This window comes from Sitodiplosis mosellana, unplaced genomic scaffold, assembly GCF_009176505.1.
Source record: "Sitodiplosis mosellana isolate CC-2019 unplaced genomic scaffold, AAFC_SMos_1.0 Smas_scaffold_6167, whole genome shotgun sequence".
Lineage (NCBI taxonomy): Eukaryota > Metazoa > Arthropoda > Insecta > Diptera > Cecidomyiidae > Sitodiplosis > Sitodiplosis mosellana.
The window spans coordinates 2,289,502-2,302,144 of NW_022601408.1; the positions used below are offsets into that span (position 1 = coordinate 2,289,502).

The 12,643-nt window shown below is 36.9% G+C and overlaps 1 protein-coding gene across 7 annotated transcripts in view; it reads right to left on the minus strand.

Annotated features, from left to right (window-relative positions):
- LOC129575789 (potassium/sodium hyperpolarization-activated cyclic nucleotide-gated channel 2) overlaps positions 1-12,643 on the minus strand; it is a 50,465-nt gene that overhangs the window by 36,110 nt on the left and 1,712 nt on the right. For 5 of the 7 annotated variants that reach the window (XM_055459840.1, XM_055459839.1, XM_055459842.1 and 2 more), the window contains exon 2: positions 6,328-6,548. The exons of the other annotated variants lie outside the window; for them this stretch is intronic. In XM_055459840.1, coding sequence (XP_055315815.1) covers positions 6,328-6,395 — 68 coding nt within the window. In that variant the 5' untranslated portion in view covers positions 6,396-6,548. The remainder of the gene's footprint in view (positions 1-6,327; positions 6,549-12,643) is intronic. 7 annotated transcript variants of the gene reach the window in all.

A 12,643-nucleotide genomic window follows, 5' to 3' on the forward strand; every position in this document is an offset into this window, starting at 1 on the left:
ATTCTGAAGTTAAAGTAGCATAAGTTGTGTGTTGACTAGAAATTGCGATGCAACTGATAGATTCGTTCCATTGTTGCCGTTGATTCTATTATCGCACATATATTATGAATATGTCATACATTTTCACTATTGTACACGCTTTTCAATTAAACGAGAAATAAACGAGAGATTATTCAAATTCTAGAGTATTTCAAGCATCTAGTCGTATTCATTCTATTGCACGCTCATTACTCATTTTTCACCACACATTCCTGATTTTATTATTATCTATCTGTGCGATTCTTTCGCTCCAATTTCTCCCATCTTCTCTCACTTGTCTCTCTAGTTTCGGGTCTTTGCACAGAAATTCGGTTGTCAACCGTCGAAATGGTGGTGAACATTATGTATCGAGTGAACACCAAATGATAATAAAAATATTTAAAAAAAAAAAACATTCTCTCTTGATGATGGATTGTTGAAAAGTGTCAGCGACAGATTTCAATCTCTTTTGACCGATCTAAGTGCCGCGCTGTTGGTGGGTTTGTTGTTATTGACATTCATTTCGCACAGATTCATTGCATCTATTCAGTTCGAGCACTATTCCAGCCCATCGACACCACACCACATCACTCGATAGCACATGATATCCATCGAAATATTGCCCTGCGCATTCGCTCTCAACCTAATTTGGTGCCAAATCGGTGCTAGTGTGCTCACAGAGATGCGACCATCGTTTTTTTTTTCTCTATTTACTCTACGTTACCTAGTTGTTGGTTTTGTGTTTTTTTTTCTTAACATTTTGCCAGCAATTGCATCACATCAAATTTTTATGATGTTTGGACGCATTACAATCACGTTTCAACATGAAATATACAAATTAATTCGAAGTGGTTTATTCTTGTTTCATTTTGAATGATTTTACAACGGATACTGGAATGTGTGGTGACCGAATGCAGTGAGTGTTGTTTGTTTTGATAGCGGAGTCTATCAATAGACAGACACTCTGCTTCTTGTCCTGTACGCGATTTGTAGAACACGCACATACATATGTGCATGGGATAGTGCGTCTCTTGTCTTACTGACCACTTTGATTCATGTGATTTGCGACCGACCGACCGATCGACCGACGATAGCATTAATTAAGAAATTTGCTATTTTTACAATGTATTTTTGTACTTGCAGTTGTTGATTGTTGACTTCATCATGTTTGTTTGTATATAAATTTTTTTTCGTTACGAGAATATCACGCGACACGCTATATGCGTCCTTTTCCCACTTATATGTTATGATTGTGGGCATTTTTTTTATGACACGATACATGGCCACGCTGTGACGATACAGGCGAATAGCTCAGACTCATTAACAAAGCATGAACAACAGCGGCAACAACGATAAATGAAATGCGGAAGAAAGAGAAACACAAAAATACACATAGAGAATCAATCAAATGAAAGTTAGCCGAATGCGCCTATGTCAATATTGATTCAATAATTGAGCGAGCGTGTGACACTTGATGTCTCGAAATTTCCGACTGAAATCATCATAAATCGGGCAAGGTTTGCCTTGTGCGCCTTTTGTCAATGATCGAATTCACAGAATCGGAATGGGAAAAAATGACAACTCAATTGTTCCGGATTTGGATCGTTGATAATCGATTTGTATGAGCAAAACAAATGTGCGTTACTATTACGCGCTGTCCGTTTTTTTTTTCTCTTTTGATTTATTGATTGAACTCTGGCCCAAAATGATCGAGCGCTGTAAATTCCAGATTTGATTGGAAGTCATTCACTGTTCACTATTCAACTGTTATGTTATATTTCGCTGGCGGAACGAGTTCGATCATGTAAATTTAAACCTGTACCTGAACGTCCATTTTAAAAGAATGCACAAGAGCAACGAGACAGGAAAACCGGGATGCACAATTAAATAGAGCTGATGGATAGTTTTTGTTGGATGAAAATTTGTTCGAACAAAATATGCCCCTGAATTTGTGGGTCGCAAGAAAACGCTTGTAAAATCTTTCGTATAACGAAAATATAACATATTTTCATATTACAAAAATGTTCAAAAATAATTTTAAATAGATTCGAGGAAAGAAGAAAGTTTTTCCAAGGTGGATTCTATGTGTGCAGCTGAGCTCTCACTCTTTTTACCACTAAATTTGACGGCATAAAGAAACATTAACCCTACGGATATTCGCAAGAATATAACACAAAAGCATTTGGTTGCCACATTCTTCCACATTCCGGCTGTTGTGTATGTGTATGTATATGTATATGTATATGTGTATATGTGTATGGGAAGTGATTGGTGTCAGAATTATGTGGCATCGTCTTCCGAGGTAAAACGAGTCGAAATTTGTTGCTTAGTCATCATGTGTATCATTGATCACTTGGAAGCCGCTTTGTGCAGAAATGTGCGGCATAAATTTCAATGGAACGTTAGATACTTTTCACGGACCGTCAACATTTTCTTCGCCATCGTCATCTTTTGATATAACAGTTGAGCGCACCGCCATTGGTACCTCGCGCCCAAGAACAACGGTGAAGCCAATCGTTCATAAGTTATTGCTCCAAATATAATGAATTAATGGATACAATAGGTGGATGGGCGTGTGTGTGTGTGTATATATATATATATGAGTATATGTTTGCTTGTCACCGTTTTATAGATGGTTAAACGCTTACGAATATTTCATCGTTCTCTTGGGCGCTCTCACCACTTCTTATTCTTCCTCCTTTATGCACACATAAAGCTTACGTCTCACATAATTTTCCACACTAGACTTTAGCTTTTGAGAACGAATAATTAATTAAATAATTTATTTATTTTTAAACATATATCCTGTGTCTGTGCACACATTTAAATGGTAATTTAGGCTTTTTTGAAGGGGGACTAAACAGTTCACTGCCGTAGCGTGCACACACACGTCATCATTATCATCATCACCATCGTCAACAGTGAATGGAGCGCGATGAAACTGTTTTGCGTGTGTATCTAGTAGGCTTTGTAGGTGTAATTGAACATTCTTGCGGAGCTTAGTTGATGACAGTACTTTTTGTTGTGATATTGTTAATGACGAAGCGCGCAATTTACGCGAAACACGCACAAATAAGCTTGATTCCGCTAAGAAAAATGCGTGAGAGTTTTGAAGATTGTAGATGCTCATCGACGAGAAGAAAAAAAATCAAATAATTTTGTGTATGTGTGTGTTCTGTATAGTCATTTGCTCTGGCAAAATATGATTGCGGCACCATACATTTTAATATGCCCCGAAGAATCGTGTTTCTGAAAGAGAGAAAGACTTTTACACTTTTCCATGCACTGGATCAGGTTTCCGCTTTCTCTACATATATTGATTCATTTCGACGTGTGTGAGAGCATCAACTCACAAAGACACTCACCATTGCAGAGGCTGTTCGCTTTCACTTTGAGCCCGAGTGCTTATTTATGTACATACATGCTTCGCAATGGTACTATTTTCAATTTAAAATGCAAAATAAACTAAATGGTGTTAAAGAGTATATATACGCAGCGAATAACAATGACAACTAGTGCCAGCCAGAGCGCATGATAAAGCGACAAATATCGAAATAGAATATGCTTATGAGTGAACGAGAAGAGAAAGAGCGAGACCAACAAAAAAAATGAAAACAACTCAAAACGAATGAAATTCAAATTGTATTTTCATATATTAAATTGGTTTTCTTTCTTGCCGTTGTTATCCTCAATGGATGGCACAATAGGCACAAACAACGAATGCATCCAACGCCTTTTCCCGAGAAATGTTGTTTATTCCTCTCTCCAGCGAATTTCATGGAGTGAGTATCCGATTTTGTATATGCATACATTTTATGTGTATCATCGAATACAAACGTATGCGTTCCTACGACAGCCGTTTGGAAAGAAAGGAGAGAGAAAGCGAAAAATAGCATACATGGAATCAAGCGAGGCATAGTATTCATTCCCATGTCATGTTTTTCAAGTCTATGTATGCAGAAAAAAAAATTTCATTTCATGGCCTACTTTATATTTTATGAACAATCGTAATCATTTGATGGATGAATAAATATGATAAGTTCAGAATAACGCAGGTTTCATACTATCCCAATCCACGCCAATCCACTACTGATGCTGTCTATTGTCGTTCACTCTCACATTCCCTTTCTTTCCTCTTTCCGCTCTTCGTTTGTCGATTTCATTTTCATGCCATTAGTTGGTTTTCCGTTTTTTTTTTCCCCAATGAATGGGATGTAGTCAGAAACTGTTGTTTTCATGTCAAATTCTGGACAAATCAAATATCCAGCTTATGAAGTGGAGCTTTAAACTACTGCATAAAATGTTGAAAATTATTTAAATTTCACGCAACTGTAATCTGCATTATTTTATGATGTAAATGTTTGATTTTCTGTCTCTTTTTGTTTGCGTTTTTCTACAGAAATGAAGCTGCTGATGCTATTGGGCCATAAAGGGATTTCTGTAGAAAGAAGCGTGTGTGTGTGTGTGTGGATGTATGTTTGTTTCGAATCCATTTTGTTAGCCATCGTCCCATGCGAAATTTATGCCATTTCTTTCTTTCCTATTTGCACAACTGACTGAATCTTCGGGCGTACCTTTATATCGTCTCTAGTGGGTATGATGCGTAGTTTGTGAACACTTTATACAGCCACCAATAGATACATATGTATATGCAATATGATCAAGTTAAGACAGTGAATGTGCACCAAAAATCTTTAATCAAATAAATTGTGCCATCAAATATGTGTGATGATTACATGCGATTTCCTTTATTCAACTGAACCAAACCGATCCTTTCGCTGATGGTTTATGTCTTCATCGGATTTCAAAGTTTTCTTAAGTTTTCAATTTCAAAATGTCGATGAGAAGAGAAAGTGATAAAAAGAGATCAACAGGAGAGGGCAAAAGAGAAAGACAGCGAATGAATTGAGTGAAAAGTTTTGCAAGAAATGTCGCACATAAAAGACTTTGGGGTTGATTCGATTTGTCATCGGTTTCAGCAATGGATATCGGCTTGAAATCAGTATTCATGTCAGAGCGATTATGTGTGAAAATCGGTGATTTGTTCTCAAGGAAAAAAAAAAGAAAAAAGGAAAACTTTCAAAATGCGATTTAATGGCATTCAATATGAAACGGAAAAATAGTCCATGTTTCATTGAATCACGAATGTGATATTTTATTCGATTGGCCGTGCGTGACTTTGGAATTTTGATTATTCCCCAGTTTTGGATATGTGGTCTATTGTATGAAGAACACTGCAAGATCAGCGAGATGCAGAATGAACGAACAAAATCAGACGAGGAAAAGTTTAAATGATCTCTAAATGATTTATCACTATACATTTACACTACATTTGGTACGTCTTGAGCTGAGTCAACCAGCTCTGACGGGGCGAATATATTACGTTGCTCGCAATGAAATTAATACACGATATCAAACTTATTCTACACAAAAATGATTATAAAGTAACATAGTAGATAGCAAATGGTTTGCTTGGATTGGATGAATGGGTGTTTGGTTGATTGGTTGGTAAAGGTTTTATATTGCAAAAAGGGTTGAATCGGATGCGCCAAAACATTATTGCTTCCAATAATTAAACAAACCTGTCAATACTCTCACCATTCGATTGTTAAATGCACACATCAATTAAGTTCAAAAAACGAAACGGTTTTGTATTGGTTGTGCGGATATTCAGTGCGTTGACTTAAGATGCTGATCGAAATATATTGAGGTATGCAAATAGTAGCTTCCGCTGCTTGTATATTTTCGTTCAAACATCTCCAAATCCAAGAGCAAATCATACAGAAGAATGAAGGGGTAAACGAAAGGAATCCAAGTGAACAAAATATAATGTAAATTGTTTCACAACACAAATTCTTGCTTAAGTTGTCTCTATTGATTTTTCCACACAAGAAAAATCAATGCCTGTGTAACCCACCGATGCCGAAAACAAGATTTTTGTTCTCAATTCTTCAAACACTTTGAACCATTCACTCTTAGCTTTATGTTATTTACATGGGTGCAAACTCTCAATTGAGAGTCATGGGCAAAAATGGTTTAAAAAAAAACAACAAATTTTCAGTGCAAAAGAAGAAAGAAAAACCAGCGAAAATTCGAAAAATTCACTGCACAAAGCGATTGTATGTGCGTATCAAAAATTGTGTTTTGGTGTGAGAAACCGAGAGAAAAACGCGTAGAGTGAATCGAATGAAAGAGATAGAACCATAAAGAGAAAGAGAGAGAGAGAGAAATAAAAAAAAAAAACAATATGATAGAGGAAGGCAAAAAGGCGGGCATGATGAAAATTGGTGCTAAAATGTATATACATACCTTCTCCAGTGATTTCCGTAAGCTCCTGGACCACTTACTCGTCTTTGCAGAATATTTTTAAATGGCATATCTTTAGCGAGCAAACTAGCGAATAACTAGTTTTGTTTTTTGTTTGTTTGTTTTTCGATTTATTTTTTTATTTTTTTTTTTTGGATTAGTTATGGTGTGTAATGTGTTGGGTTTGTTCGTTTAATTTGGTATTGTGAAGTAAATTTTGTTTTCTATAATCGGTTTGCAAGAGAAAAAGAGAAAGAGAGAATAGAATAGAAAATAGTGTAGAGTCTGAGTCGGATTAATAATGATGGGTTGGGAATTGGGATGGTTGGTGGTGGTGGTGGTGGTGGTGGTGGTGTTGATTAAAAACAGAACACAAAACGTATTGAACTGAAAAAGATATTTTAAAAACGGATCAAAACCAAAATAAAATGGAAATTGTATCTGTTGTAATAGAAATACGGCATAAAACCGAAAAAACCAAACCCAAAGAACCAATTGAAGACTAAATAAAACTTGCGCACAAAACCAATTAAATGAAAATTTGTATCAAACGAATGTATTTCCATTTGAAAAACCAATGTTTAATAAATTGCATCGATGTCAGAAAATTTGTAATCGTATTCATTGTGCAATAATGTTTTCCAATATGTATATTTATGTGTATAAAGTATATATTCCAATCCCATTTAAAAATGCTCTTCGTTCTTTTTGCTTCGTCTCTTACTTTAAATGGTGTAAAAAATACCCGTAATTACATTTGCATGAGTGAAAAAAGTTGTTGTTGTTGTTGTTGTCGTTGTTGAGTAAAATTGTTGTTTCGTGTAATCGGAACGAACACAAAAATATGTATTTTGCGAAATGTGCGTTTAAAAGTTTCAAAAACTCAAGCGAAACTTTGAAGCGTTGTTAGTTAAGTTCGGTATTTTGCGATTTCGAACCATTAAGATAAAGAAAAAAAGTTTGCCGAAAATTAAATGCTATTGTGTTGTTTGTTGTTTCATTTATCACATAATCTTAAGTATAATAGTCTTGTCCAATCTAGTCACACTTCAATTTTCGCAACCATTTGCAATCATACATGAATCACATTTCTGGCATTCAAGTACCGCATTTTATGTTGGCCCATTCGACAATCAGCAAATGTTCGGTTGAATTAAAAGCAATGTGTCGATTAAATCAAATCCTGTTCACCAAATGCATGCAAAATGAATCATGCAAAATTAAATATGAATGGAAAAAAATAAAGTTGTCTGCGTTTAACGGATGTTTTCTTTTTCTTCTTCGAACCACATTTAATTCAAACTCTTACAAATTACAACTTTTACCACTCAAAGCGCAAGGTGTATGCTTGTGCCGAGGTTTCTCATGGCAGTGTTGTTTGCACTCGAAGTAATGCTTTGTAATGTGGAGATTTGTGGCAATAAGCTTGGGGTTTAAAACATGCCGTTAATAATTTACATTGAACTCATTATCGACTGTATATCTTCTTTCGCTAGTCACCTTGATACGAAAATGATGCGAGATGCATCATGGTTTCGTCGACGCCATTCTCTTTCTTTATCTATCTCTATCTCATTTTTGCTTTCGCGTTATGTGAATGTGTCATGTTATGCTTTACGGTTGTCGGTTAAAAGCGCATAAATGTTAATTATCAACCGAATCGAATCGAATCGGATCGAAAGCATTTTCAAACCGAGTGAAAAGTGATAAAATGTGCGCTGCTTTCGTGACGATATATAGTGATGCAAATGGATTCTGCACTCGATTAATGACCAAATGCAAATTGGTTTTTTGCGCCTCGTTTAAAATTTAAACGGCACAACAATATGTAGTGCACCATCAATCATGCGCTCAATTGAACGCATTCTAATTGTAATCTAATTTGAGCAAACGAAACTGTAACGCAGTTTTCATCCCAAGCGAATCGAGAGCGCACAGACACACACACATAGAGAGAGAGAGAGAGAGAGAGAGAGAGAGACATGGTGTTGCTAAATTGATTCCAGATATCTGCCATTAATTTGCTTGGCATGTATCGTACATTTTGTCGTTGTCGGCAACAACAATCACCGACAATGGAGGACATCGAGCAAAAAATCGATCAATTGATACTCTAATGCTAATAATGCTCTAGAGACAATAGCCACAAATACCGAATTCAGTGCAAAATGTTTTCGCTTGTCGTATTTTCTGTTTTCATTTGTCGTTTATCGCTTTCACTTTTGCCGTGTTCTGGATTTCTCTTTTGCTCCATTTCATCGGTAGCACATAATCTTGATTCCTTATAGAGAGACCAATCGTAAAAAGCATGTAAAGTGTGTTGGCATCGGCTACGAATGGAAACAAAACCATCATTTGGCGAGCGAGTGCTACTTCTCTTCTTCTTTTTTTATCAATCGTTTATCGTGCACGTGGGAAATATGCATCATTTCTATCGACTACATTGTTGATATGAGATGATAATGGCAGAAAGAGGGCAGAAGTGATAGCGTAGAAAAAAGGCGGAAAGGCAATCAAGAATTTGACGAATTTCGCACATTTTCTATTCTCACGATAGTCGCCTGCTCGATGGCGCTATCTTTGTCGGTGTATGTTTTTTTTTTTCATTAGCTATCTCTCGCCATTCTTTCACACTGGCTCTCTCACTCCCTCAACGCTCTGTGCGATGCGCACCATTCGATGTGCTGTGCCATTAAAAAAAGATAACGATGTTTCAAAGATTTAACATGGCATGATTTAATATCGCAACAAACGAGTCAAGTTTACTTCCCCATTAGACCCTCAGCATTTGTGATGCCATTGAAAATTGGATTTTTATGGTTTGTGCTCTCTACGGCTCTGCACATATACATTTTGTTTCTTGCTCCTTAGGCTTCTACTGCTGCTACTGCTACTACAATAACAATCTCTTCTTTTTCGGTTTTTATTTTGGCAACGCAAGACGGTCATTTTTTTCCTATTTTCGTTGAATTCACTGGTTCACAGCACATTTTTCTTTAGTTATAATTTGAGCAGTTTGTGTTGGCACTGTGTGCAAATCAAAGCTCAATTCAATTATTATTTATCGATCGATTCGATTTCCGTTTTAGCGCTTCCATTTATTCTCATTAAAAAGTTTTATTATACCATACTATACACACTCTTATCTTATCGGATCTGTGTATGTCAGTGTGTGTGTATGCTATGCGCTAACTACGGACGCTAAATGCATGTCGGGGAATAAAATATATGCCAACGAATACGAGTGAGATACCCGCTGAGAATTCGCTGTGGATTTCCAATAAAAAAAAAAAAGTAATTTCCAGGATTTCCTCTAGGAAAGGTTTACTTTCTTCCATCGAACGCTTTTCAATTATGAAGTTTTGAAACAAACAAATTAAAAGCGATGTAATCGACGTAGAATTCAATTTTCGATTATTGTCGTTGCCTTTTCCACGAATTTTCCATTTTTTTTCCCCCTGTATATGTGTGTGTTCCCAATCGGCTTGTAAATTTAAATTCAGGTGCACGGCTTAAATTGCATGAACATTTTTTTTTTGTTATGATTTCAAATGCGATTTATTCCTCGGTCATGCAATACATTGGGTCAAAATCGAACTAGAAAAAAAAACCCGTTCCTTCCTCAAAAATTCTCCAAATGAGACGAACAACGAAAGCAAACACGTGTGTACAAACGGCGCGGAAGATTGTTCGATTTACACAATTTTAATGGGAAAATAAGAAAATAAAGGCCAGAATGCTGCTGTTGCCGCCTTCTTTTCGAATTCGAATGCCAACGGAAGGGCAGCAGCAACTGAAAAACAGCAGTATTCGAAAACTTTTCTAATCAAATTTTTCATTGTTCGACCACTTTCCAAACATCGTAAACCATTTATGCCTTCACAAATACACGCGCTTCCAATGTACATAAAACACAGACTGGGAGGAAGAGAGAGAGAGAGAGAGAGAGAGAGAGAGAGCGAAAAACAGAGGAAAGAAAGGAATCCTTCATTGTTATTTCGAAATATTTTTTACGTCTCTTTTTGATCTATTATGAATTGTTGTTGTGTATTTTTTTCAATGTTTTTTTTTTTTTTTATTTGTTCGCGCTCTCACTCTCTGTCTCTCCGTGTCGTATATATGTCGCTGGGTGTGTATAACGACGATTTGGTTACATCGCATGGATGAATCCAATTTGGTACATAGAAGAAGAGATGAAAATATCAATGCAGCACAGCACAGCAGCAGCAAGTACACGATAACAGTAATAACAACAGTTTCGTTTTTTGGTCTGATCAGATGGATGATGCAGAGCGCATTGGGGCATAGAATGAATGAAAATGGGAAACGAGAAGAGAGCGAGCGAGTGAGCGAGAGATTGAGCGCAAGAAAATAAAAAAATGAAAAGAAAAATCAATTTTCAAGTGTTAAGTTAAACAGAGGAAAGTCAAGAGGGCCAAATGAAAAGTGTTTGCGCTGTTCGCTATTATATTCCATATCGGTAGTCGCAGCCTGTCTTTCGTATTACATACGTAAATGGATACATATAAGCGAGTTTTCTTCTTGCAAGCGAAAGAAAGAACGAACGAACGAACGAACAAACGAACGAGCGAGCGAGCGAGCGAGCGAGCGAATCGAACGCCAGAGAGTCAAAGATAAATTTTGTATTGCCTTGGCTTTTGCTCACCCTCTATTTGAGCTCTCATTCTTCTCTTCGCTCATCGTTCAATTGTTTATTTCTATTATAATTTTTATCAATGCCACAAAGAGAAAAAAGAACGCACAAAACCAATACAGAAAAGATGAAAAGCGAATGAATCGCGCGAACATGGACAACGGTTTGTGGCAGCAGGAGCCAAAACTCGAATAAATAATTTATGATTGTGCAATGTAAGCATGTGATCCATTCTCACAGCAACAATAATAACAACAACAAAACAAGGAGAAGCAGCAGCGAAACACACACACACACACACACACACAAACTGTGAACAAAAAACAGTGAAAAGAAAGTGCTGAATGTGTTCTGCATCGTGTTTGGAACATTTTGAATTAAATACATCGACGAAGCAATCTGTCAATTTTTTATGCTTCATCTTCGATCGCGCACACATATCCAATCAACGTGTGCCGCCAATCAACAGCACCCACTAATTTTATTTTTAACGTCGTTATATTCCGTCGCTTTATCGCGCGAACCAAATAGGCGCGGACGCGCGCGTCTAAATCAGTAAGCGATTCGACTGACAAGGTTGGGTGCAAAAGAGCGTATGAGGTGTGGTGAGGGGAAGTGAACATGAAAGATTGGCAAAGGCCAACAATAACTTGTCCATTCTTTGTGTTTGACGATATCGAGATTCACGGTTCGCTTGCTTGGTCAAACGTGGCATTTGATTGAACGGCACGTGGGCGAATGGCGAGTAAGGATGGCTGAATGAGCAAACGAACTAGCAAGCTGGCGAGAGAATAAAAATCACCGACACACACCAATGTTTGATTGAATTTTATCGGTGATAAACATTAGAGACGTTTTGTGCATTGTGTTTATTATGAATTGACTTTTTATCATTTTGCACACCATTTACACAACACACTGATTGCGGCTTTTAATAAGCGAAAAAGCGCTGAAAGAACAATTGGATCAGTGGACTTTTGTGTGGTATTTATAATGTACATATAGCCTACAACGAAAGCTGTTTTGAGATCGCTGTCGACAGATATTTTGTTCTGTGTTGTTGTTGTTGCTTTTTTACACACTACCTCTAGATATTTTACATATTTTGCATACAATCGTGTCACCGTCTCTTCCACATGATGATTTTTCCATTGTATACACAGAAAGCACCACATTTTTTTTGCATTCTCCCACATACACGTACACAAGCACACGAAAAAAAAACCTGCGAAGCCCAACTCACGCAATCAAAATCACATTTTCGACAGCCGTAAAGAAGCACACCATTTATGACTTACAGCCAATCGTCCATATATACCAGTTAGACATGCGAAACAAATTGGAAAACCAGCAACAGACTTTGAAAAACTGCGTTCACTTTTCCACCATGAATGACCCAAGTGCAATTGATTGTATGTGATTTTCCATGATATTCACTTTTTGATTTTTAGAGAAGAAACGATAAAAAAAAAAACAAATTAAAAACTAAGAAATTTAAATTCCCCGCGGTGGCTATCGAAAGTGCACTCGTCGTCTTCGCCGTCGCCATCGTCGTCATCATCGTCGCCGATTTGCCTAAAAACTTGGAAGACTCCAATTTGGCTGGGTTTTCGCACGTTTTGTTGTACAAGCCGAAAAAAAAAACAATCGCATCGAACATTATTT